Source organism: Egretta garzetta, unplaced genomic scaffold (assembly GCF_000687185.1).
Source record: "Egretta garzetta isolate BGI_Z169 unplaced genomic scaffold, ASM68718v1 scaffold251, whole genome shotgun sequence".
Lineage (NCBI taxonomy): Eukaryota > Metazoa > Chordata > Aves > Pelecaniformes > Ardeidae > Egretta > Egretta garzetta.
This window is the reverse complement of record NW_009258952.1, coordinates 1,730,280-1,749,350: the sequence shown is the minus strand read 5'-3', so window position 1 is coordinate 1,749,350 and position 19,071 is coordinate 1,730,280. Positions and strand designations below refer to the sequence as shown.

Genomic DNA, 19,071 nt, shown 5'->3' with positions numbered 1-19,071 from the left:
ACACTAGCAAAACATTTTTTCAGTAATCTCCCTCACCTGAGTGTCACCCCGAAACAGAAGTCTACTTTCTGCTGCTGTTTATTGTAGGCATTAGCTGGGAAGCTACAAAAAGGAGTAATCCCTGGCTAGTATGGCTAGTATAATAGAAAGTCTTAAAGCAGATTTGTGAAACAGTTTGGAAAGAGACGCCACAATGACATATAGTAGAGGGAATATTTTTTTTGTCAAACTGTTCTTTAAACAAATGCTGAGAGTGACTGAATTAATAGGATTTTTTTCCTTAAGGATCCATGGTGAATGTAAATGCTAGAATAAGATTAAATATCTGTTTGCTAAACAAATACAGTCACACAAAGTATTATAAGCAGACTGTTCACAGTGTAATTAGGATTTGGGGGAATGTAATTAAGTTCTGTTTTATCTTTTAAATTATTACTGTATGAATAGTTGAAGTATATGTTTCAAGTACGGCCGTTTACCTGTATCACTTTTAGATTAATTAGCGGTTTTGAAAACTTACCCCAATTCAGGAGTCAAATTAATTGTGGATTTGAAACATAGCTGGAATGTGTCTGTTTCTAAAGCATTTTAAACTGTATGCCCCTTTCAAACATGAAGGGACTGTGTATATCCTCTGCTTCCCAGGTTCAAGGGGTAGAATTAAGAGGGGAATTTTTAAAAAAAAAAAAAAATTGTACTCAGACCTGTGGGTGTAGAATATTTCCAGATATTTTTGTATTCCCATGACAAAACAGAGATTTGAAAGCAGCCTGAGTTCTGGGAGGGTCTAGGAATCTACATTTACTTCAGTGGAAGGAAGGATGGCCTTGGTTTCTTCCTGTACCCCCCAACTTGTTTAAAAAGAAGGCTGAACGAAATCTTTTCAGTAGTGGCAGGGACAGGTCGTTTCTCCTGGGGCCCTGAGATGCCTCTGCCCACAGCGTAGGTGCCCATCCCTGTGGCTGGCAGCTGCTGAGATGGGAGGAGGAGGTAGTAGGCGAGTGGCAGTCTAGCGGAGGGCATGTGGTGACTCTGCACCGTGCTGTACCATGCCGGTACGTATGCACGAGCACCACAGTGACGTCTGACAATATAGAGTGGTGCAGACTGGAGCTGCAGACCTGTGCATCTGGCACATGAGCAGGGGCAGCCAGTACAAGATACGTCCACCGAGTTAGCAAGTAGTGTGGCAGCAAGGAGCACCTCTGGAGAAGCAGCTGAGCTGAGGAGCTAACGTTTGTTCTGTAAATGCTTCAGGGGGTTTGCTTATCTCTAGTCTTCATCTCTGAACCTGCTTCAGGGTTTGGTTCAGCTTGGGAGTCTGCACTTGTAAAGTGAAGTTCCTGGTCTTCTCTTACTGTCTAAGCTTTCTTAGACTGCACAGGGTTTCTTCTGGCTGAAATGGAAATAGAAGCTGCCTTTTGGAAACAGGCCTATTGCGTGCCAACTGCTAACAGGCCTTGGGTCCGCAGCACCAGGTTAGACCTAGCCTTAAGTAAAGTACCTTTTAGATGTGTATAGTGGGGATGTTGAGTCCTCAGCTCCCACACAACAAGTCTGCCTGTGCTGGGTTACACTACTTGCTAATGTATACCTAGCTGCCGCAGCATGGCAAAGGGCAGTAGAGGGTCTGGAGCAGGAGCTGAGGGACCTGTATGTCAATTGCAGAAACATCAAATTTCTGACACACTTTAGCATATGATTTCTGTTTCTGGTTTATATGGGATAGATATTCAACCTTTTTTAGTGTTGAAAATGTCACAGAGAATGGTACTACTAAACGGAACTACTAAACGATGTGTCCTGCAACAGAAATAAATACTTGTTTGGATTCTGCAGAATTTTAATATGTGCTGTGGAGCCTTCTTGGAGGAATAATGGAGGATGGGGCAGTTCAGTAATGATTAAACATGTTCTGTCCTTGTTCAGTTTTTCTGGACAGAAGCACCTAGGTTTCCAGTAACTTGTTGTACTAAAGAATTAAATTAGAAAATACATTCATGCAACATCTTGATGAAACAAGCTGTATTAGAGGCTAGGAGCACACTGAATTTGTTCTATGGTGTCTGTCTAAAACTGTTGAAAGTTCTGTGATTGCAGGGGGGAGTTTATTTTACTGAACTGTAAGGTTGTGTCAACTAATGATCTCCTTGGTACTTTCAGAGCACAACAGAAGGGGTCCCAAGTAAATAATCACATTTTCTGTCAGTGTTAGAACTATTTTGGAAGCCATATCTAATATTTTTGTAATAAGACTTTTACTTTTATGGAGTTCTTTGTACACGCACATGGTTTGAAACAAGAAGAAATACTGGAAGTAGGGCTTGGTATAGCTTGCTTTCACCCATAGTCTGTGCTTCAGCATTCTGGGTTCTTTCTCCTCTGCTGCTGGCTAGCTTTTTCTTTGCTCTGCAGGTAGATTCCACTTTTAAACACTCTTCTTTTAGTTGTTCCCACTATGAACGTGAAATGGTGCAAGAGGGAGGAGTGGAGAATTGGAAGAATGACAAGAATGAGTTGTAGAGTAACCTGCAAGTTACACGGTAACTTTTTAGTTGTGGATTAAATTTCTTGTGGAGATGAAAAGCTACTAAAAATAATAGGCACTGGGAGTTAAAAATGCATAAGAAAATATCCTCTGGAATAGATACAAGACAATGCCATGAGAAGAAAAAGAAAGAATAGTAAATTCCTGTGATGAAAGCTAAGGAGTGCGCTGTCCCTTTGGTTGCTAAAAGGGAAAGAATGAGCTTCTACTATTATGCTTTGTCATGTGCTGATGAGGATAACCAACACCAGCTGTGGTTGAGATGTTCAGTTTCATGCCAAGTGAGTTACTGTGTTCTTGATCATGGTTTTGGGCTGTCTAGTGTTTTTGTGAAGGGAGAGGAATACCATTGGTACGGTAGAAGGGAAGCCTATTTAAGAACACTCCTCTCGCTACAAAAAATTACCCACAAAGCTACTACTTTGAGTTCTGTAGTAAATGGACTTTCCAGTTGGGTACTGCTAAGTAAGTATTAGACAATAAAGAATAAAAGCTTTCTGAACTATCTGCTACCCCTCTTGTCCCAGTAAAGCAAACATGTTAAACTGCTCCTTGCCAAACGTGAGTTTTCCTACAGATATCCATAAGGATATGTCAGCTTCTCCTTCTCACCCTGTGTTGCCAGTGAGTTTATATTTAACACCTTCCCTGTAAAAGGAGCACTTTGAGTTTCAAAAAAACTCCATGAAGTTTAGATGGATTTTAAATTGCATGTACCATCTTAATTCATTTACCTACTTTTACTGACGTTTCCAAGTCTTCTCCAGTTTTAGCTACATTAATTAAAATAGCTGTGTTTCTTCACACTGGATGTTACCACCTATCTTACTGTTTCCCCTTCTAGTTGATAATCTGCTAAAAAATGTCTTTAATGTTTATAGCTGTGGTGTGTCCTACAACTGACCATTTACCATGGTGAAGGTAACAGTGCAATCAGTCAGTCAGCATCTCTCAAGTCAGTTCCCAGTTCATAAAAGCCCAGTGATTCTAATTCCTCCTATTTTTAGTGTCTGGTCATAGTTTTTTATAAAGTTTTATCACTTCTTGAATTTGTTTTTCATTTAGGCCTGTTTCTTGGAGTACAGGTGTCCTATTCTTAGGCTTCAGAACACAACTGTGAAGTATTGCTTATGCTTTCCAGAGCCAACTGTGTTGATTCCTAAGGAGACTTGTATGTAATATCGCAATAGTGTTATGAAGCTACGACTGGATTATTTGTTACCAAGATTTTCAGGCTAGGTAATGCCATGTCATATATTGTGTTGGGGGTGGGAGTGAGGGAAAGGATAACAAGGCCAGGATAAAAACAGCCCTTTTGTGGAACAAGAGTGTTCCTGAATGATTTTGTAGGGGCTCTTAATTTAATTCAGCTTGCTGTAGAAGGAACTGCTTTTTAGAAGGGTATAAACAGTGGCTAAACCTGCTTACAAAAATGTAATGTTGGTCACGGTTTTCCTCATGACTTGAGGGACCAGCATAACATAACTTGATTGGGACTTTACATTGAAGACAGGTAACTTTTGTATTTGAAGAAATCAAGATTGGTGGACTTATCTGGACGTGTGTGTATATCTTGTAGGGATAAACCCCACTTGACTGTCAGAGTTACAAATTAAAATTGGTACAAGAAAATTAAGGGCTTTTTTCCTACTCTTCCGTGGTACTGTAAGTCTCAGCCACATCTTCCTCAGATCTCCAGCTGATACCCTGATTGAAAGATTTAAATTGCTTAATGGACCTTTAACCTCTTTATTTGCCCATTCTCTGTGTAACCTGGTATTGAAGATCCAATAGATTTTTAGAAGTCATCTAAGGAGAGTATAACATCCAGGGGTCAACCTCTTCTCCATTCATTAAATTTACCTCTCCTGGGGATGATCCCAAAGACAAGTAGATCCTCCCATTCTCATGGTATGGTCAACCACTGACCTTGCAGCTTCAAGCAATGTTCTGCGTGTTGCTGTTGTGTTGGGTGGGGAAGAAGGTTATGTGGTGTCTACAGACCTTTTCTGCCAGAAAAAACTTTTTTGTCTCAGTGCAATTGAAGCACAGGCAATGCATTCACTTTTAAAAAATTATCAATCCGAAGTGCTGATTTTTCTGCTACCTCATTTGTGAAATAGTGATGATGATGGAAGCAACTCCATAAAGAAAGAAAACCAGGGGCCATATATCTCCAGGCACAGAAGTTAGCTGTGCTATTTCTTCAGCCAGTTTCTCTTCTGCATCTCAAAGATGTAGCTCAGTAAGTCAAATCTAATTAATCTTATCACATGCTGAGCAGCGAATGTGTTTTTACTCCAGATGTTCCAGATCCTTTTGGATTGTAGCTGATTTTCAGAGCAGTGTGGAGCATTTTTAAACTATCACAAAGATTAGACTACAACTTCCTTTAAAAAGCCTTTTTTCCAGATAGTGATTACCCTAGACAGTAAGTCTTGTCTTTATCCACAGCCCCCTTATCTCCTACACACTTGTCTTCACATGCCTATCCATTCCCATATGATATTTATGAAGCTAAAGGGCTTTTGAAAATATCCTTTATGCCTTAACTGACATATGGTACAGAAAAACAATGTTCGGTTTCTTGTTTAACCTGTAGGTTTTCTGCGTTGCTAGGCCTATTCAATTCGGTTACAGCACCATAACTCTTACACTAGAGGGACTTTGTCATGTAAGAGTTTATGGAAGTATAGATTGATCAATTGCTGTTCAGTTACTCTAGGCATACAAGTCAGTGTGCTGTGCGGTTTGGGGTTTTTTGTTTTGTTGGGGTTTTTTTTGTTTTGGTTTTTTTTTTAATTTGAGAGCAGGAGTAGATCATCCTCAGTGTTGGTAGCTGAGTAAAATAGGGTTTAAGTGGCATGTGGTTTGACTAAGATGGTTCCTTCAAGTTCTCTGTCCTTGCTGAGTTGTTCTGCTCGCTGCCCAACCGTTTATTCTCTGTGTACCTTCTGGAACTCTTGTGTACAGAACTTGGAGTCGTTTTTCGGGGTGGAAAGAGACAAGCAGCATTTCTTACTTGTGCCAGTTTCTGGCAGGCATCAGTAAATATATCCAACCAGAACTGTAGAAAGCTTATACTAAATGTAGAATACCATAGCAAGCTTATACTATGCATTTATTCTAAAGCTGACTGTAGTACTTGCAGTACACATGCGTTGGTAGGAATACAGCTTTAGCAGGCAATTTCACTTTAACCGCTAGCCTTCACTGGTGCAGCTTTGTTAGTTACAAGCTTCATCCAGTCATACTGGGAACAATGGAGAGGGGAGTTAGCAAGATCAGAGTTGCCATTTTTACTGTAAAAAAATGTAGCCACAATTGCAGAACTTTAGTCACTTCTGGTATTCCCAGGGCTCAGGGGGATTTGAAGGGACATTTTTAAAAACATGATCTTTAAAGCTGGAAAAAAACCACCTCTGTTAAGCAGCAGTTGTCTTTCATGGTCAGGTCATATGTATGAAAAGTATGACCTGTGTAAAAGTTCCAATCTTTTACACATTTGCTTGCTTGTGACTTGAGTTGATCCCCTTTCTTTAGGGGATCAACTCCATGCATGTTACTTTGTAAGGACAGCATGACACCAGTCTGGCAAGCTTAGTTCATCATGTATTCCCAGATCTTGTTATGCAGAGCTCCCAAGGAAGTATCTGGGGGGGTGTGGTGGTGGTTGTTGTTGGAAGGGTTGGGTCTTGTCTTTTTTGTTTTGGTACTTTTACAGATTTGTGCTGCTGTCTTGTACCTTACTTTTCTTCAAAGTGCAGTGTAAAAACAAAATCCCTTGGTACTCCTGAAACTGAGTTAGGCTTTGGCAAAGTAAGTCTCGATTGAATGACACTGGGATGCCGGTTCAACACAAGGGTTTTGGTCAATTATGCTACTGCTTCGAAGCCTGCCTGCAAATAGCAAAGCGAACATAAAGGGAAGATCTCCTTAGCATTTCCTTTCAACTGTGTTAGCATAGAAAGTTGCTCGGACCAAAACAGCCTCTACACAGCATTGGTATGTGTGCTTCTGTCTTTACATAAGAATAAATACAAATGAAGACCCATATCAGTTCTTGGTGTATTTGTCTTGACTGCAGTGATGTCAGTGGTCTTTGATCATGATGCATGGTGATACTTCTATTTCCTGTCCCTTGAGCTGACGTTTAATTCTTCATTTAAGAAAACATGTTTACAAGCTGGAACATGTAGCTGATAAAATGGTGGCAATAGCAGCTCTCTAATGCTGCTGCAGAAAGAAACTAATGGCTTCATTGTGTAGAGTACCCTTGTATTAGGGCTAAGATGGGAATAAACTTAATTTTCTTTCTTTTTTTTTTTTTTTTTTTTTTTTTTTATTGGATGCTTCTTTACCCCTTCATTAGGGAGAAACTGGCAGCTTTGAGGACAAGTCAAACTTATTTCCTTGGATTTGTTTTACAGTTCCTTTTTTTAAAGAAAATAGGAGTAGACCATAATGCAAAGACATTTAATTTGGTTACCAGAGTATCTAGAATGGTTGGTGTTTTGGTTTTTTTTTACTGTTTTGAAGGATCTTAGTCCTAAATGCCAGTCAGTCTCAAGGAGTTTCATGCAGCCTTTCAGGTGTGTATCTCCTTGAAAGTCCTACTTTATTAAAACTTCAAATGCAAGATTTGATGAAAAGGGGATGTGAAATGTTTTATTTTGTGAAGTCTTTGAGTTCTCTTGAATACTTTACTTGGGAAAGCTCTTGAGGTACATCCTTAATTGACTTGTTTGCAGTGTTCATGATCTGGCCCTTGAGATCACAACGTAGTCAGGAAGCTTATGGATGAAGTTATTTTCTTGGCAGTGAAGTCAAGAAGGGCTATTTTCCTGAAAATAGCTTACTGAGTCTTACACTGTTTAACGTCTTCAGTGATCAGGATAGTAGGACAGAAGATGCTTTCAGCAAGGTTGCAGATTACATCAATCTGGTGGGAATGGATGATATGCTAGACAGCATGGCTGGACTGCTGTTCAGATGGACCTCAACTATCCATAGGAATTGGCCAACAGGAACCCCCAAGATGCTGTGCAAATAGAAATATCAAGTCCTGCATCTGGAAGTAACAACCCTGTGCATCAGTACAAGCTGAGCACTGAGTGGCTGTGTAGTAACTCTGCGGGAAAGAACCAAGAGGTCCTTGTGGACAGCAAGCTGAATGTCAGTCAGTAGTGTATCCTAGGAGCAGCGAGGGCCAGCCTCGTAGTGGGGGTATTAGCAAGAACATAGCCAGAAGGCTGTGGGAAGTGATAATAATACCCCTTGTACTTGGGACTGGCAAGACCACATTTTAAAATCCTGTGCCCAGTTTAGGGCAGCCCAGTACAAGAAAGATACTGGCAAGCTGGAGGTAGTCCAGTGGAGGGGCACTGAGGTGGTTAGGGGGGTGGAGAATGTGGTGTTCAAGGAGAGGCTGAGGAACTGTATTGTATGGAGAAGGCTGAGGGGTCTACCTGCTGTCTTCTACCACCTTACGGGGATTACAGAGAAAATGAACCAGATGCTTTTCAGAGGTGAAAGGGCAAGAGTCAGCTGACACAAGTTGCAGCTAAGGAAATTCAATTTGTATATGAAGAAAACTGTTGACCATGAGAGTGGTTGTGTTGGAACATACTGCTTAGAGGGTTTATGGAATCTCCCATCCTTGTAGATATTTAAAACTTGGCAAGGTCCAAAGCAACCTATAGTCCAGCTTTGAAGTTAGCCCTGCTGTGAGCAGCAAGTTGAACTAGGTGACCTTCAGAGGTCCCTTCAGACCTAAGTTTTTGTTTGAGTCTCTGATAGTCCCTGAGAACAGTAACTCCCCCTCAAATAAATGATCTTGTTGAGGAAAGCTCCTACTGTCTTGTGTTTCACTGATGTAGCCTTTGTGGGGAGAGATCAGCAAAACAGCTTTCTAACGTGAATGGCACCCCTTTCTTAGGGAGGAGCTTTTCAGGGATTAGATGATAAGCAAGTTGAAAAAGCAAGTGGATGATGATGATGATGTATTTGGCATCAGTTGATGGTCATCTGGCAGGGTTAGTTGGTGATAGGTCTGCCTCCACAGTCAAGGCAATAAAACTTTTTTTTTTCATGAATGACAAATAGTAAAAATTAAGAGCAATTGGGAGCAGTACATGGAGTATGAGTAAGATTGCATTGGCAAAATGTCTTACGTTTGAGCATTCTGTTGCAAGAGGCAGTTGAGAAGTAATATGCTTTGACCCCTTTTCAGAAGCAAGGTTAAAGATGTGAGTAATACCCTGGGAACAAATGGAGTACAATATATTTCCCCCACCTTCCCAGTATGTCAGTCTTGGCAGTGCTGCTTTTTCCATCATGTCACCTAACATAAGCAACAAATCCAGCTCTGTGATACAATCTGGGTTGCTATTAGTAGATTACCACCACTCTCTTTACAATCCTTGAAAGCTACGGCCTAATTGCTTATCCTGTCTGTCTTTTTTTAATTGATCTGAATGAGCAGTCAGTGTCAGAAAACCTGGTGGAAAAATAGCAGCATTCCTCTTTCTCCTCTTTTGGCACTGTTTTTAGCGATAATACATATAAAGAAAAGAGAAACTAAGTTCATTACAAAACCTCACATTAGATACAGTTGTATCTTCTCCTGCAGCGCACCTTACTTTCATATCCCTTTCTATAATGACCTGTTTGATGGCTTCTATCGTTGATCTTCTCATTAATATCCTTGATCATCCCCCACTCAGTAATGTCTCCCTTTCTTCCCAAAAATTCAGCGTGTTTCTGGTTACAGAAAAAGAGCAAAACTTGTCAAACTAAGGATGTTTCTGCTCAGATTGAGACACACTTACCTCTTGCCTTCAAAACTGAAAATCAGGGTGTCTGACTTCTGGTTATCCTTTTTCCTGAGAACAAACACAGCAGAACATAAAATCCTTCCATAAGGTTTTTGTTAGTTCTGTAAAAGCCTACACAACCACTTAATTGTCTTTATCTCTTCTTAAACTGACATCTTGAGAATTTTAGTGCTGACAGTTAATCAGTTTATTTGTATTCTGGCGTGGGGTTTTTTTTTGGTTTGGGGGTGTTTTTTCATTTGTTTGGGTTGGGTTTTTGGTTTGGTTTTTTTTTCTTTTAAGATCAGGTTACTGATAGACACCTAATTGACATTTGAATTACTAACTTACATCTCTTAAGAATCAACTACACTCTAAAAAGGTATCCTTAGATCAGAGGAAAGTCCTGGTCAGATGACCTGGTCTGGAGATACAGAACATTATTGCTTCTAATTTTTATTTCCCCCTTTTTTTTTTTTTTTTTTTTATGTAGTTGCTTTCAGTCTCCTATCAAAATCATCTAGGTTTAGGTTGATGGGAACAGGTTAGATTATGACTATGTCTGTGGATTTGCAAGCAGAGTTCAGGGGGCAGTAGCCTGGCTGGGAGGAGGAATGGGAGAAGATGCCAGGAGCCATAGGAGTTCGTCATACTTGGCTCAGCTACAAGTCAGAAGCTTCCTTGACTGTAGGCTATACATCCACCCGGGGAAACTAGTAGAGGCTAGGTATTGATTGCACTTCCAGTTCCCAGTCTATATGTAATTTGTGTCTTTCCTCTATGGATGAGGCATTAAATGTTAAAAATGCCTTTCTTTATTGTTTTGAACACATTATATGCGTGCTTAATCTAGAAAGCAGGTTTTCTAGGTCAGCGAATTATTCTAAGAATAAGCATTAGGTTTAATTATGATCTACTTAGTCCTGTACTGTGCAGAGACTGAAGTGTCTGTAGCAACCTCTTATCTCTTGTGGTATCTGTGCCTGTGTTCTTTCATGTTATAGCAGGTCTTCTCTTCAAATTTGAGGCAGAAAGATTTAGTAGTTATTATCTACACTAGACTCAGCTCTTAAGTCTGTTTGGCTCTATGCCAAGTCTTGCGCTAAGATGTAGACCTGTGCAGGGATTTGAGCTCCTAACTTCCTCAAACTTCAACACCAGCTGTGACCATAAATGTTCCTAATGAAATTTGATTTGCGTTCTCTTAGATCCAGAAGAACTGTCAAAGTGACGGTGTTATAACTGTACTCAGCTTGGTACAACTCTTACTTAAGGTCAGCCTTTGATGTATGCTTACTTTGAAGGAAGCTATGCAATATTGCCTACATGCAGTATATACATTACATCTGTGATCAGTAAAGGCTTGGTCTGTTGATCTTACGGATATTCCTCTCATAAGGGGGGGAAAAAAGCTATTAAAATGTTTTGATCACTGATCTTCCGCTGGTCAACTAGAGACAGGACAGTTCTATTAGAGGGGGAAAACCTATAAAGAAAAGGTCTAATATTTTAAACATGACAAAAGTTGTTTTGTTTTTTTTCTCTGCTAGATCCTGAAGCCTGCTTTAATTTGGAGGCTTAGCCTTGGGGTCAAGTCATCTTTGCTCTTGCCCAGAACTGTACAACACTGCTTCCTCACTAATCCTTTCTTGTGTATTACAGAAGGAAGCCTTACTGCTCACATCAAAGGAATGTGTAGTTGGCATGTCTATAGGGTATCTGTGCTCTATTCCTTGAGCTGTTGTGAGATGCCATTGCTGGAGACCATAGCTCCACATTAGTGTAAGGAGTTCTTGCCTCTTTTGGACATAACAACAGCTATTAGTCGGTAATGAAAAGAAAAAAAAATTCCTTACTACTTTGTTTCTTAAAGGAGAGGGAGATTTATTCCCTTCCCCTCCCCCTTCTTTCTTTCTCTACCAAAATAGATAAGTGGAAGGGCTAAAATACTGGGGTTTTCCTTCCTTCACCTACTCAAGCTCTGCTTTTTTAAAAGCTCTGGTGGAATTCCTAGTTTGGCAGTCGTGATCCAGCTTTGCTTATCATTGCCATGGTCTAACAGATAGGATAGAATTATAAGCTTCCTATTTCTTAATTGATTTCCTTTCGAACTGTCTTATGTTGCAGATGAAACCACTGCTGCCAACTGTAACACTGCCTGAGCAGTAAATGAAACTACTGTATATGTCTAATGCTGTGAGGATTTGTAATCTGTACTTTTTTCCAGTAAAACTGTAAGTTGCAAGTGTTTCAGTGTGCAGCTTACCACTTAGCTGCATGAAATTCTAGTTTACACTAAGAAAATTTCCTTTCCCAGAGAAATCCTTAGAATAAGTATTATAGGGACAAAGGAAAACATTTTTGGACTATTAAAATGTACAGTCTCAGGCTTGAAAGTAAAAATGTAATTATTTGCTATGAAGCCCTTCTCAAGACTTTTCACAACAGTGACCTTGTGAATCCAGTGTGAGGTCCTGAGCACCGTCCAGACAAATAAAAGGAAATCTGCCAGTTTCAACTGCAGTTTGTTTATTTAACAACGGTGTGCCTGTGAGGAAAGTAATGGATCTATGACTCCATGTTTTCCAACAAACTCCTGTCCTGAGGGGAAGATTGATTTGCACTCTTGCCAGAAGAGTCTTTGCCCCACAAGTATGATTTTGTTAAATGCCTAGTTCAGTTTACTTGTGTACTATTTATAGTGCTTTTCTCTGTGCTGGTAATAGTGATTCCATATTCACTCCTGCAATTCTTACTTGTTACAAAAGCATAGAATTAAACAAGCAAGGATCTCTTTATTTCTAAGGCACTGTTCACTTCTGAATCATTTTGTTCTTTTAAAGAGGGGAAAAAAGCTACGAAGACTACGCAAACTGCATGAAGAGCTTGTCTAAAGACCAAATGTAAACATGCAAACTAGTCTTTTAAGCTGGTATATTCCAAGTAATTATGGTCTCTTGAATTGATGTGGTTATAGAGTAATGGAGATGATTATTCAAGAAAGGATTTAGACATAGCTGCAGGATACTTTATATAAATAAAGGTATTTAAAGCGCTTTATATACCACTGAGATATTTTAAGCCAATAAAGAAAATTGCACCTCTACTAGAAAATGTTTACTTTTGCACCAACTAGACTGCCTGTGGTAGACCAGATTAAGTCACTGCACGAAGCAGTTGTAAAGAGCATCCAGTGGAAACCTTTATAGCTCTGTCATGATGATAGCGAGGGAATAAAGATACTTACCATGAAAGTTCCTGTAGCATGAAAAAGGCTTTGAATTTTCCTTGGGATGGGAAGAAGAAATGATGCTGTGGAGAGTAGTTCAGAGGTCTAATTTCATTGAAATGAGGAATGCATTTACTTCACATCAGTATTGAAGATTATGTGAAAAAAGATAATTACTATTTTAAGGTTTGAAACTTTTCTTGTCACAGTTTAAAAAGGATATATATTTTGCTAAAAAACATGACTGATTAGAACTTGGGAAGCTAAAGTAAAACTGTGTCTGTAATAGGTACTTCAAGTGACTTCAAGTATGGACTGCTGCCGGGTACTTCAAGTGACTTCAAGTATGGACTGCTGCCGGGTACTTCAAGTGACTTCAAGTATGGACTGCTGCCGGGCACTTCAAGTGACTTCAAGTACGGACTGCTGCCAGAATCTTGGCCAAAAGACGCTTGGGAAAATGGCAAGTATATCTGATGGAGAGGAGGTTGTTTCTTTGCCTCTGATAGGGGTTCTTTATCTTCTGTGTCACTGCTGGTAATATTTGATTAATTTGTTTAGAGATTTATGAGATTAAGTGTTTACATAATCTTCTTCCATATTATTTGCCTTTCTGGATAATGTAAATAGGAGTACTTCCTTGGAGGGAGCAAAAGGAATTCAGACGTATGGAAAAGTAAAAACAGAACATGATTTATATCAGCTCTTGTATTGTGCCTGAACATGAAGATACCTGAGGTCTCTAATGATCTGATAGCTTCCTTCCTCCCCTCCCCCCCACCTTAGTAAGCTAACTACAGATAAATGGGCTTTGAAATTGAACACTTGGATGATGAAGATAGGAAGTTAAATATAATTTTAGAAGTAGATCTCGGAGCATACTTCTTGCTGTTAAAAACTCATTGCAATAAAGATTTTGAATTCATTGCAGCCATAACTAAAGCGTTCTTCAGGTCAAACTTGTGTTATATAACCTACCCTTTCACAGTTTACATGCCTTTCTTAATAGTTCAAGCAAGCTTGTAATTATTTTTCTGTCTGAAAATATACCAAAAAGCCCACCACATCTAAAATAATGAATACTAGATCCTTAAAATACATAAAGCCTTCAGTAAAAAAGAGGATCTTAAGGACGGGGTAATAGTAATGCCTCCCTCTTCTCTCTCTTTGAGCTATTACTGGGATGTGGTTTATGGTTTACTTTAAATATTTTGGTTTTTACAGTGGAAGAAATCGGGTCATCAGAAGGTGAAATTCACTAGCAGGCAAGGGATTAGAACTCAGGTCTTAGGAGGTCTGCCTGTTCTTAAACCATTAAATTCCCATGTATTTTACAGCCCTGATGTCTGCCTGTTGATGTGTAAAGACTGCAATTTAAAACCTTTTTTTGAACTTAATTTTCTTCATGTAAGCCATTACATGACATTACATTGACATGTAGCTTGCATGAGTGCTCCGATATACCATGGTAAACTTCTGAATGTTAGAAAAATTTAACTTTTATGTTATGATGGATTTTGAAGCTGGGAGGAGGCATCTTGGATATGGGCATGCAGGCCCATGCATGTTACTTTTCCTTTCTTCCCGCCATTGTGAACATTAGAAACTCTTACGCATATAATCCTTTAGCCTTAGCCAGTGCTTTTTGGATGCTTCTAGACAGATCATGTTCATAAATATCTCACCTGTAGTAAGTTGAGTCGGTATCGGATTCTCAAAATAATCCTTGTATTCCTGTGTGACCCTCTTCAGAGCTGTCACAGATTCCTGTGCTTTTCTGTTTCACAGAGTAATAGGCAGCTGTAGTAAACTTGTTTTGCACATATCCTTTGAGCAAGCTATGTTGTCCTTGGTCCAAGGATATGTAAATAGCTCTCTTCCATCATAAGGAGGAAGTGGGATATTACTGCTTTCAGAAGTTTTTTGTACTCTCTTTTTTTTTTTTTTTCCTACTGTTAGACCAAAATAGACTTTGGGCAGAGAATAGCTAAGATCTGAACCAGTAACTCCCCTTTTTAGCTGTTTCAGAATTACGGACTCTTACGGTCCTACTCTGTTTGCCAATATTCATTCTTCTTAGTTATACTTTTTTTTTATTATTTCTAGAGTCAGATCTTGGCAGGCAGTTCCTGCACATAATTCGAAATAGATTATCAGGAGGGAAGATTGTAACTGGCTAAATACCACAGAGCTAGAGGGCTTGTAATCCAGAATAAAGCATTTTCTGCTATAGGTGACCTCTAGAAAATGGAACACTGCTAACTTGTAGCTAGCTTACTCTGATTCATGAAATAAGACTTCCTTTCAAATAATTGATCTATACTTCTATAGTAAAAATTCCTGGTTACAATTAGATGTTTTTCTAGCAAGATCATACATGCAGAACCTACCAGTATTTGTGGTTTCTGCAGGCAGGCATTGTCCTGATCTGGCTGATGAAAAGTCATGTGGGTGCTTCATTGTTTTGGCACCTGTTTCTGTGCACCAGGCAGAACATAACTGAAATAGGGTTTTTTGTGTTTCATCATACTTTCTCCTGATGGCTTATTTTCTTGTAGGTGATTCCTCTGCTTTAATCATGAACAAGTTGAAGTGTCCACACTGTAATTATGTAGCCAAATACAGAAGAACACTAAAGAGACACTTGCTCATTCACACAGGCGTGAGATCTTTCAGTTGTGACATCTGTGGGAAGCTGTTTACTCGAAGAGAGCATGTAAAGAGACATTCCTTGGTAGGTAACCTCGTGTGTGTGTATGTGTATGTATGCACATGTACGAGTGGGTTTTTTTCAGATGTTTTAGTAGTTGGGAGAAACACTGTTCTGTGATTTGCCACGGTGTAAATTGTTTTATCTTAATCTAAAATGGATGAAAATAAACCCCTTGGTGATAACTATCCCTCTTACACTGCATTTTCCATTAAGAATATCAATTGTTGATGGAATTCTGATAGAGATAATTTCAAGATTATTTTGAAAGTGACATGATAAATAGATGCAGTATATATAGGTATTCTGTAGATAATGAAAGGGAATTTTGGCTTAGTGTTACTGCAATAGCATAGTACATCTTGTTCTATAATGCTGCATCACCATTTTCTGTGAGGACACCCTGTTAATCAGCAATTGCACAATATCTTGGGGTAGTTCTGAAATACTTATTTCATAACTAGACAAAGCTATAGTATAGTATCTGCTTTAAGATTTAGGAAAGAATGAAAAGTATCTGAGATGCAGAAAGTAAATGTCCTTCTCACTTGCATTCTACCAATACCATAATCAGCAGTTGAGCTTACCCTGTCCTGTGCATGTTGCATAACTCAGGATTTGACTTGAGTACTGTTTATCTGAGGATCCAGAGAAAGTATTACCTCTCTTGGGTATTTTGCAGGTACTTAGTCTGTAAGGAAATTAAGACTTCAATGTAATATCCACTGTATAATAGCCCTTTGGCCAGTTGGGGTCAGCTGTCCTGGCTGTGTCCCATCCCAACTTCTTGTGCACCTGGCAGAGCAGGGGAAGCTGAAAAGTCTTTGACTAGCCTAAGCACTACTTAGCAACAACTAAACAATCAGTGTGTTACCAACATTATTCTTATTCTAAATCCAAAACAGCACTATACCAGCTACTAGGAAGAAAATTAACTCTATCCTAGCCAAAACCAGGACAGTCATCTAGTAGGAAGAGTGGTTGTAGGAAGCTTCCAAGTTTCAATGTGGTGCAAAACAGAGCTTTTGGCGTAAGTCTTCCCAACTTCCCTTTCTAGCTTGCTCTATCATGAGATGGACTTCCTGTTAAACAGTAATATTGCTACAAGTAAATAATAACCTGAGTCATATCAGGATGTAATTCTAGAAGATATTTATAAGATCACTGTAGTAATCTTAAGCATTCCTTAAACTGCTCTACAGGTAGGAAAGGCATATGTTAATAGCTCTTATGTAAATTTTAGAACCAGCATTTTTCTTATGTTCCATTGGACTTCTCCCATCTTAGACATACATCTTTCTACCCTGCTACTGCTGCCTTTAGGTGAAGGCTTAGATGCCTGAAGGAACAGGAGTACCTACGGTGTTACTGACTCTGAAGGACACTTTGCTCTGTAGCATATGTAGATGACTGCAGTGGTGGAGGTGGTGATGGTACAGGGCAGCTCTGTGGCCGGGCAGGGGAGGTTAGGCCGTTACCACCTTACTGATGGAGAAGATGGCAATAGTGGGCGGTAGTCAGTCTACCGGAAGAGTAGAGTGGGACTTCAGGTTTCTGTCCTGCAGAATCTGACCAGGTCTCGTAGCTGAGGATTTATTTTCCCTCCAGGAAAGAAAGTGAAGTCAGACAGGATGAAAACAGCTATAGAGTGAGCTCAGCCCAGTACTGTGCTTTAACTGAAGCTTTCTCTCCCTGACGGAGCCAGAACACCTTTCCTCCCCCGCTCCATTTGACAAACACCTCAAACATGCTGCTTGTGTGCAAAATTATCATAACAAGTCTAAAGGCTGAGGGGAAAAAAACCATGTAGTATCAGCTGTACAGATTATACAGCAGGACTGAAGTAACTATTTGTATCTCGCCCTTGGTTTTTTCCCTCATCTGGGTGGTAATTTTAGTTTTATCTAAAATGGCAACTTTTTCAATGTAACCTCAAATGAGATACTTAAGCACATAGTTGTAATCTGCTGTGGGGACACCAAATAGAAGAAAGAAGTCTTCAACTTTTTTTTTTTTTTTCAAGAAGGTAAGTATTATACCTGGTTGCTGAATTTAGTTACTTGTACAAGTAACATACTCCCAAATTCAAAATTAAAAATTATGTTTAGTCAAGTTAGTCAACAGCAGACTTCTAATTTTACTCATAAGCTCTACATACAGGACAAAAAAAATCACCAAAGGGACGTGGAAAGATGCTGCTGGGTTTGGTTGTGTTGGGAGGGAGATGTTGTGGAAGAAGGATCTTACTCTTTGAATTCACACAGAATTTAATAACTCCTGCTTGTTCTTAATGTTTCTAGGAGTTAAAACTGTAAAGGCAATCTTCTAAATGAGATACGATCCTGTGTGCACCATAAGTGCTTACACTGTTCTCATTGCCTTTCGGAGTCTTGTTCTGTACAGCAAGTAGTCATAAAATGGACACTCAGCTGCTTACAGAACAGGCAGCTCCCCCGCTAACTTTTTTTTTAACAGTAAGCAGGTAGTTTGGTTGTGGGCAATAGCTCATGTAGTCAGAATGGATCTCTAGTAGTACTTTCTCTGAGCAGTGTTGGGATATCTTTTGGAAGAGTTCAAAAAGTGAATTTTTTGTATTGGTGATTACTACTATTAATAGTTTTGTAGTACTAAATGCAAATACAACCTGATATACATATTTTCAGCTGATAATATTTCTCTTCCATAGGTGCATAAAAAGGATAAAAAGTATAAATGTATGGTGTGTAAGAAGATTTTCATGCTAGCAGCCAGTGTTGGAATAAGACATGGATCACGACGTTACGGAGTTTGTGTAGACTGTGCAGATAAATCTCAACCTGGAGGGCAAGAGGGAGCAGACCAGGTGCAGGACACAGATTTCCCTAGGGATGAAGAATACGAGGAAAATGAAGTGGGAGAAGGTGACGAGGAGCTTGGTGACGATGTAGAAGAACAGAATGACCAGTCTCGATGGGATGAATCTGGGGAAGTTTGTATGCCTTTAGATGACTGACAGAGCATATGACTTCAGGGTGCCACAAATGGACACTACATGGATTGACTATTTGAATTTTTGGACTGAAGGCTTGCGAAATATGGTACAGGCTGGATGGTAGTTATGTTGCTGTGAAAAATGTAGGGTCAAAGCCTTATAGCAAAAAAGGATTATTAATTTTTTTATGATATTTGCACAGGACTGTACAGCATACAACCGTTTGGTTGAATTATACAGAGTCCTCACATCTACAGTCAGTTATCAAAAGAAAAATGTATTTTTTATTATTTATAGGATATAGCTACTTGGGTCCTATTCAGACATAGTAGTAACTGTACTTACGTTACACATTCATGTATCTGTTAACATGAATGAAGAAAATTGCAACTTGGTATGGAAATACAAAGACAGCTTTCCCAAATCCACTCGTACTTTGTCAGTGAACCAGTGAAGCTAATTTGGGCTAGTGGCTTTGTTTCCACAAGCATGTCTTTGCCATACAAACCTTACCTCTCCCGTACTCTAATAGGTGAAAGCCAATCATTTAAATATGCATCACAGATAATGCCAACACCGTATTGAAATTTGGTTTCAAAATTTTTGGCTCTATGCTGGCAGGTGGTATAGGTGATAAGCACTGGAGAAGTTAATAATGGCATTAATTTAGTGTCTGTTTCTTCACAGTTATGAATTTTCAAGAAGGTTGTTATTGATTCATCAGTTCCAAAATGATCTCGCAGAAGAAATGACCAATAATGAAAATGATAGACTGATCAGAGCATGGGTAACTCTTCT

General features: G+C 39.3%; 1 protein-coding gene across 1 annotated transcript in view; it reads left to right on the top strand.

The window, feature by feature from the left end:
• Positions 1 to 18,414, top strand: part of ZBTB10 (zinc finger and BTB domain containing 10) — a 26,530-nt gene extending 8,116 nt beyond the window's left edge. Inside the window, exons 3-5 of the mRNA XM_009634448.2 lie at positions 12,882 to 13,055; positions 15,151 to 15,326; positions 17,989 to 18,414. Coding sequence (XP_009632743.1) covers positions 12,882 to 13,055; positions 15,151 to 15,326; positions 17,989 to 18,294 — 656 coding nt within the window. The 3' untranslated portion in view covers positions 18,295 to 18,414. The remainder of the gene's footprint in view (positions 1 to 12,881; positions 13,056 to 15,150; positions 15,327 to 17,988) is intronic.
• The last annotated feature ends 657 nt before the right edge of the window (positions 18,415 to 19,071 follow it).